We start from the raw sequence: 8,762 nt of genomic DNA on the forward strand, positions 1-8,762 counted from the left end.
TGGCATGTTCAGGAGATAGTGAACAGAAATTGGAAATCTTAAAGGGCAAAGTAGTTTGGAGGAACTAAAGGTAATGAGTTCTGTTTCAAACTTCCTGAATTTGAGGTATCAAAAGACATTCAAATTAGAATTATATCCAGCAGAGATGTAAGCCTGGAGTTCAAGAAGAAAAGTTAGTTGTAGGTGTATTCTTGGGAATAGAAGACCCCGAATTCTCTAATCTATCATTCCCCATAACATGCCCATTTTCCTTCTTTTCCTTTTTTTTTAAAATATAGGTGTTCCACTGCCTGAATGAAATCCTAGATCTCTGTCACAGTTTCTGCTCACTGGTCAGTCAGAATCTGGGGCCTCTAGATGAGCGTGGGGCTGCCCAGCTGAGTATCCTAGTGAAGGTAAGTCAGGCAGAGTAGTCAACTCTGCCAAAACGGAGTTGGATAGAGACAGTCTTGCCAGCTGGAGAGACAGCTTCTATCCTCTTCTGTGGAATTTTTTTAAATTAAATTTTGCTTTATTTCAGTTAACCAAAATCTACTTTCTCCCTCCCACCTTCACCCACCAATGAAAAAGAAAGTAAAACAAAGCTCTTGTAACAAATATTACGTATAGTTGAGCAAAACAAATTTCCCCATTGGACAAGTTAAAAAAAAAAACATCAAAACCGAGAAAAGGAAACTACAGACTGATGTGTCTAATGAAAAGAGTGCAAAAATTTTAAATGAAATATTTACAAGTAGACTTCAGCAACATATCACAAACATATCAGTATGACCAGATTGTATTTATAGCAAGAATGCAAGATTTGTTTACTATTAGTAAAATTATAAACATAATTGACCATGTTAATTATAATGACAAAAATCATATGACTTTATAAGATGTAGAAAAAGCTTTTGACAAGATACAACACCCATTCCTGTTAAAAAGACTAGGAACTAGCACAGGAATAAATGTATTTTCCTTAATTTGATAAATAGTATTTATCTATAACCAAATCCAGCATTATATGTAATGATAAACTTAGAAGTCTTTGAATAAAATTAAGGGTAAAGCAAGGATGTCCATTTTCACCATTAACAATTTGATATAATGTTAGAAATGCTAGCTAGAGCAATAAGACAAGAAAAAGAAACTGAGAGAATAAGCATGGACAGAGAAGAAACACGTTATCACTTTTTGTATATGATATAATGGTTTACATAGGAAGCTCTAGAGAGTTAACTGAAGAATTAATTAAAATAATTAACAACTTCAACAGATTTACAAGATATAAAATAAACCCACAGAAATCATTAGTATTTCTGCATATTACCAACATAACTCAGGAGGAAGAGATAAAAAGAGAAATTCATTTAAAATAACTACAGAATGTGTAAAATACTTGAGAATCTACCTGCTAAGGTGCCCACAAGAACTATATGAATACAATTACAGAATACTCTTTAACATTAAGAGAAATCTAAATAATTGGAGAATATTCATTGCTCATGGGTGGGCTGAGCCAACATAATAAAAATGACTACTTCCTAAATTAATTTACTTACTCAGTACCATTCAAATCAGACTATCAAAGGAATACTTTATAAAGCTAAGAAAAATAATAACAGAATTTATCTGAAAGAATAAAAGGCTAAGAAGAACCTCAAGGGAAATGGTGAAAAAAAGAGGGAAGGAAGCAGGCCTAGCAGTACCAGATCTTAAACTATGATACAAAACAATAGTCATCAAAATTATTTGGTACTTGTTAAGAAATAGGTTGATCAGTAGAACATAATAGGTACACAACATACAGAAGCAAATGAGCACAACATAGCTATTAGGGAAAGAACTCACTAGTTGACAAAAACTTGGGAAAACTGGAAAGCAATCTAGCAGAAACTAGCATATAGTTTAAACATCTCACACAATATGCCAAGGTACTAGCCAAATGAGTATGTGTCTTAGACATCATAAACATGTTTTAAAAGCAAGGAAGAAATTACCTTAAGATCTTTGGAGAGGGGAAGGATAGAAAGAATCATAGGACGATTGTACACAAAACCAGTGCAGCTAAAATTAAAAGAGATGCAAAAACATATTTGCAGCAGTTTTCTTTGATAAAGGACATATTTCTAAAAAAGAAAAAGAAAAATTTCAGATTCACAAGAATAAGTCCCCCAGTCGTCAAGTGGTCAGAGGCTATAAACAGGCAGTTTTCAGAGGAAGAAATCCAAGCTATCAAAAGCCATCTGGAAGGATGCCTAAATCACTAATAATTAGAGAAATGCAAATTAAAACTGTTCTGAGATTCCACTTCATATTCACCAGTTTGGCAAAGCTGACAAAAAAAGGAATATGGCAGATGCTGGAAAGTATATGGGAAAATAGGTACATTAATGTACCATGTCAGTAGAGCTATAAATTGGTCTAGCTGTTCTGGAAAGCGATTTGGAGCTGTGCCCCCAAAATTATTAATTTTCCCTAACCTTTCTCTCTCCTCTTTCCTCCCTGCCCAGTATATTATACTGACCCTCTCTTTCCAATCTTCTCTTAAGATCTCTAAAATATCAACAGAACAACTCCCAGGCTTTGCCTAATTAGACTCCTTATGACTCCTGATGATGATAGGGTTCAGAAGGGGACATATATATCATATCCCCATGTTTGCATGTAAACAGTTACACTTGTTTAGTTCCTTATCATTGTTCACTTGTATTTACCTTTTTATTTTTCTCTTAATTCCTGTGTTTGAACTTCAGAGTTTCTACCAAGCTCTGGTGTTTTCATTAGGAATGCTTGGAAGTCCTCTATTTCATTAGAAGTCCATTTTTACCTTTGAGTATTATACTCAGTTCTGCTGATAAGTTATTTTTGGCTGTAACCCTAAATCTTTGGACTTCTAAAATATTGTATTCCAAGTTCTCCTCTTTTATACAAGCGTCTGCCAAATCATGTATGATTCCAACTGTGGCTCCTTGGTACTTAGATTCTTTCTTTTTGGCAACTTGGAGTATCTTTTCTTTGACACAGAAGCTCTGGATTTTGGCTATGCTGTTTCTGGGAGTTTTTGTTTTGGGGTGTCTTTCTGGAGGTGATTGGTCGATTCTTTCTGTTTCTACTTTGCTCTCTAATTACAAGAGATATAGGCAGTTTTCTTTTAGGAGTTCTTGAAATAAGATGTCTAGGCTTTTATTTTTGTTCATGGGCTTCAGGTGGTTCACTGATTCTTAAATTTCTTTTCTCTGTTGCCCAGTTTCAGTTATTTTTGCTATGAGATTCCTTACATTTTCTTCTATTTTTTCAGTCTTCTGACTTTTAATATTGATGCCTCAGAGTCATTGGCTTCTGTTTGGTCCATTCTAATTTTTAGGGAGCTCATAGCTTAGGCAAAGATTTGTACCTCTTGTGCCAAGCTGTTAATTTCCTTTTCAGTTCATTCATCCATATCTCTCGTTTCCTTTCCATTTTTTTCCTCAAGTGCTCAAACTTAATTTAAAAAAATTTTTTTTTCCTTTTTGGAGGGGGAGAGCAGGGCAGTTGGGGTTAAGTGACTTGTTCAAGGTTACACAGCTGGTAAGTATAGTGTCTGAGGCCAGATTTGAACTCAGGTCCTCCTGACTCTAGGGCCTGTGCTCTATTCACTGTGCCACCTAGCTGCCCCTCTCACTTAATTTATAAAAATGTTTTGCAACTTTTTTTTTTTAGACTCTTGCTTTATCTCTTCCAATAATTATAGGTAAATTTGTGCTGAAACTGTATTTTTCTCCTAAGCTTTGCTTTTAGATATTTTGGAGTCATCTTTTCTTATGGGTTTGTCTTCAGCTTCCCTGATACTACAATAGTTTTTTATGGTGGGATTCTTTGTTTACTCATTCTTCCAGCCTACTTCCTAACTTCAGACATGATATTAGGGTTGGGTCCTCCATGCTTCTGGAGGGAATGTCTAGGCTGACCCTTTTGCTGATTTCTTGTAGTATTAAATTTTGTGTTATTCCAGGAGTTATTCCAGGAGAATTTTATTTAAGTTTTTTAATTTAATTTTTATTTAAGTTATTCCAGGAGACTGGCAAGCTTTCAGTGTCCCCAAAGTGGTCTGATCCTGGACAAAGTCTGGTCATTTGCTTCTTGGTCTGAGCTCTACAAGCTCCCTGGGTTTGGTCTGAGCAGCAGTAGACTGCTGGATTTTACCCTACCAGCTACCTGGAAATTTTGCTAGTTCATAGTGATGGAGTTGTCAGCTCCCCTTTGGTCTAGGATTCCCACCAGGGTTATTATATAGGTGGTCAGACTGGGCTGGAAGCTGGCACCCCATTTTGAGGCTTTGAGCCACATCATTGCCACTTCTGAACTTGCTCCTTTCACTTAAATCACCATGGGTCTCTCAGGTAAGGATTACCACCCCCTAGGTACAGGTTCCCTTCTCAGTCTGCCAAGGATCTATGACTGGGTAGCAGCTCACACCTGTTCCTGCACCCTGCATGCAGTACCCTAATATGGGTCTAGGACTTCCTCTTGCCTTGGTGCACAGCCTCTCCATAAGAGCTGGAATCCTTCATGCCTAGGGTGCTCTTTACCTAGTTTCATCCCTAGTGTTTGTAGACCTCTCCATCTTCCTCTCTAGGATGACCTGGAATGATAAATGACTCACTGTGACTTTTCCTGGATTTACCCATCAAGATTCAGTCTGGGGGCAGCTAGGTGGTGCAGTGAATAGAGCACCGGCCCTGGAGTCAGAAGGACCTAAGTTTAAATCCGGCCTCAGGCACTTAACACTTACTAGCTGTGTGACCTTGGGCAAGTCACTTAACCCCAATTACCCTGCATTCCCCCCTCCAAAAAAAAAAAAGATTCAGTGTGGTGGGTTTTCTATATTTGTTTGGAGTAATTTTGTTTTTTTTTAATGGGGAGAGCTTGTTACACTGCTCAAGATGGTCGTGGCTTCCTCCCATGGACATCTTAAATTCTACATGTCCAAAACTGAATTCATTAACTTTCCCCAAAAAACCTGCCCTCTTCTGAACTTTTCTGTTACTGTTGAGGATTAACACCAGACCTAGGTCTTATCCTCAAGTCGTCACTCTCTTTCACTTCCCATATCCAATTTCTTCTCATGTCCCACTGATTTTACCTCAAAACATGTCCTATTTGCCTCTTTCCTCTGACATTGCACCTAATGCTCTGGTACCAGCCCTTATTACCTCATTACTTTAAGTGCAGATTTCTCCATGTCACCTCCCTACTCAGTAAATGTCAATGGCTCCCTATAACCGCTAGGATCAGATATAAAATCCTGTTTGACATTCAAAGCCCTTCATCACCTAGCCCCCTCCTACCTTTACAGTATTCTCACACCTTACTACTCTTCACCACATACTCTGATCCAGTGTCATTGACCTCCTTGCTCTTCCTCCCATCAGACCATCCATCTCCGAACTGCAGGCCTTTTTCAGTGTCTCCCATACACAGAATTCTTTTTCTGTTCATCTCCATTTCTTGGCTTCAAGATCCAGCTAAAGTCTTACCTTCTATATAGGAAGCCATTTTTGATCCCCCTTAATTGTAATGCCTTCCTTCTGTTGATTTTTTCAGATTTATCATGTATCCATCTTGTTCATACGTAAGTTGTTTCCATGTAGTCTTCCCTAATAGACTTTGAGCTTCTTGAGAACAGGGACGGTCTTTTGTCTTTCTTTGTATCTTTAGTGCTTAGCACACTGCCAGACACCTAATAGATGCTTAATAAATGCTTACTGACTAATTGACATTGCCTTCTGGTTCCAAGAGACGTAGGTAGTTTTCTTGACATTTGTTTTAATATTTTTTTGTCTCATGGAACTATTGTCTTTTATTTAGTCCATTCTAATTTTCAGGGAGTCTGTTTGCATGGGCAAGGTTTTGTACCTCTTGTTCCAAGCTATTTATTCTCTGTGTTCCATCCACTTCTTTTCCTCTAATGCTTTCATGTATAAAAAAAAATTTTTTAAGCTCTTCAACTTGGCTAATGTGCAACTGTTTTGCATTACTATACATATTTGTAAATAGGTTTTGTAGTTTTTTGCTTTCTTATTGGGTTGGGGAGGGGAATGTGAGAATTTGGAACTAAAAATAAAAAGTCTTTGTGCTTTGAAAAAATAAACTCTTGCATTTTCCTTTCTAGAAATTCTAGTTGAACTTGTGCTCAAGCTGTATTTTTCTTTGAGACTTTGCTTATAAGTGTTTTGGAGTAATTTTTTCCTTCTAGGTTTGTGGCTTGAGTGACCCTTTCACCAATAATAACTTATTATGGTAGAATTTTTGTTTGTTTGCTCATTGTTCCAACTTACTTCTGAACTTCAGTCTTTATATAAATGCCAGATTTTGTGGACTTTCGGAAGGAATGTCTAGGCTATATTTGTGTCCTCTTGGGTCTTGCTGCTGCTTTCTTGGGGTATTATGTTATTTCAGGGTCTCAGGGATAGCTCAGGCTGGACACCTACAAGCTTCCCATGCTCCCAGAGAGGTTTGATCCAAGGTTAAATCTGAGTGCCATCCTAATGGTCAGAGCTCTGCACATTCCTGGCCTGGTTTTGGGTCTGAGCAACACAATTGTAGGCTTGCCTCTCATTGGAGTTCCAGTGGAATCAGCCACTGTCAACCCACAGGAAAGTTCTGTGATTCAGGATGACAGAACAAACGGTTCCTTTGGTCTAGAATTCCTGTCCTGGTTATTATCCTGCCAGCTTCAGACCGGGCTTGATGCTGAAACTGAGACCCCTTCGCTTCCTCACTCCCCAGCTCCACGCCTAAAGTCAAAGCCACATCACTGTTGCTTTTCAACCTGCTGCTTGCTCAGTGCACAGCCTAGAACCAGTAACCACCCCCTGCCCTATAACACCCCCCCACTAGGTACGGGACCCTTCCTTAACCCCATTGTATCTGTGACCCAGAATTGGGTCATTTGTCACTGCTCCCTGCACAAGGTTAGGCTTCTTTGTGTTGGGTCTAGGACCTCTTCTTGCGCTGGTGCACAGCCACCATCAGTCCCTTGAACTTAAAGGCACTTCCTATGAAATCTCCTATCTTCCCCAACTGTAGGCAAAAGCACAATGAGGCCTTATGGGGAGCTCACTCGTGTCCCTGTCACTTCTTCCTGCAGGGCTTTAGCCGTCAGTCTTCGCTGCTCTTCAAGATCCTTTCCAGTGTCCGGAATCACCAGATAAACTCAGATTTGGCTCAGCTCCTGCTACGGTTGGACTACAACAAGTATTACACCCAAGCTGGTGGGACTCTGGGCAGGTAGGAACAGGTGGTATCAAGCCATCTAGGTTCATAAAATCGCAGATTGTACTGGAAGGGTCTTCTGAAGTCTTCTACTGCAAGCCCTTCTTTTATATTGAGGAAATCGAGATCTAATGCCTCAGATTGCCCAAAGTCCACATAAATAGCAGTGCCAGGATTTCAATTCGGGTCCTCTGACTCTCCTTCCAGTGGGCTCTCTGCTGTTGTGCCATGCCATTCTCATGTAAAAAGATCAAGCTTTTTTCTATTGAATAGTCAGACGAATTTTCCCCCTACTCATAGTGTGGGTTTTTGAGCAAGGGAGGCAAAGTAGGAATCATTTGCTCAGTTCTACCATTATTACCATTATCTGTCTTCAAAATTTTTCCTAAAGAGAAAAAAACTTACTTGATGTTAGCAATTTCTTCTAAGCCTCCTCCAGCAGATCTTTTGATGATGTTAACAGAGGAGAAGCTAAGAACTGTATACAATTCCTGGAGCTTTAATGTGAAACTGTCTCACATCCATAGTTTTTTGTAGAAGACCTCTGAAAACTAGTGGTGTCTTTTTATTTTGCAGTTTTGGGGTATGAATCCTGTTGCTGAGCTTCAGGAGCTGAGTTCAGGAACTGAGTTGGCAAGATTGCAGTTTCCTTCCATCCAGCCTGGTGATCCCTGTCTGTTGCTGAAGGTTCATTCTCTTCTTGCTTTTATAACTGAGAAATTCTTTATCTCCTATTCAATCACTGCAATTTAATCTACTCCCTTTTGTCATGGAGCTATTAACTTTGTAATAAGGACATCATTTGTCACCATTAAAAAAAATGTTAGCTTCATACACATCCAAACAAAAGCAAATTTTCTTCTGGACTTCTATAAGAGTTTTATTAATCCTTCTAGGAGTTTTGTGGTAAAGCATGACTTAGTTAATAGTCAAATGACCATGACTGAACACGTAGTTCTACTAGAAATACATTTTGAACAATCAGTGTAATATGACCAGAAAGTCAAATCTGCTTATGGCATGTATTTGGAAAGGGGATTATTTTTGCAAACATTAGATTTCTGGTTACTATTAGCATGCAGGAAGGACAACAAGTAAATTTTCTATTGACTTTATAGCCATTCTTCCTTATTCAGAGCTTTTACCATCCTTGAAGAAGCTAAAAGATCTTAATCTATGAATCAGAAAATTCATCAACAACTTCCAACTATCTCAGCTTAAACTTAATGAGTAAGTGGCTGGATCAATAATAGAAGATTAAGATGTATGGAATTTTGTGGGGTGTTTTTTTTTTGGGGGGGGGGGGCAGGAATAAAGACCCCATGGGAAAATTTCAGCTATAAAAGGGCATTAGTAGTTTAAATCACAAATTCCACACCCAGCTATATTAATGCTACTAAAGTAGAAGCATTCAGCATTGAGTGTTTCTTTTTTGTGGGGGGGAAGGGGGAGGTCTCTCATAGGTATGGGAGACTCCCTCCATCAATTCCGATCTGCAGCCAATCCATGACTCATAGTCTTAG

At 38.6% G+C, this 8,762-nt stretch overlaps 1 protein-coding gene across 1 annotated transcript in view; it reads left to right on the forward strand.

Moving 5' to 3' along the window:
- TUBGCP4 (tubulin gamma complex component 4) overlaps nucleotides 1-8,093 on the forward strand; it is a 29,957-nt gene extending 21,864 nt beyond the window's left edge. Inside the window, exons 16-18 of the mRNA XM_069105878.1 lie at nucleotides 279-395; nucleotides 7,115-7,254; nucleotides 7,816-8,093. Coding sequence (XP_068961979.1) covers nucleotides 279-395; nucleotides 7,115-7,254; nucleotides 7,816-7,828 — 270 coding nt within the window. The 3' untranslated portion in view covers nucleotides 7,829-8,093. The remainder of the gene's footprint in view (nucleotides 1-278; nucleotides 396-7,114; nucleotides 7,255-7,815) is intronic.
- Nucleotides 8,094-8,762: the final 669 nt, after the last annotated feature.

Source organism: Petaurus breviceps, unplaced genomic scaffold (assembly GCF_028583685.1).
Source record: "Petaurus breviceps papuanus isolate PSGF00001 unplaced genomic scaffold, PetGlider_PUasm1.0 77, whole genome shotgun sequence".
Classification (NCBI taxonomy): Eukaryota; Metazoa; Chordata; class Mammalia; order Diprotodontia; family Petauridae; genus Petaurus; species Petaurus breviceps.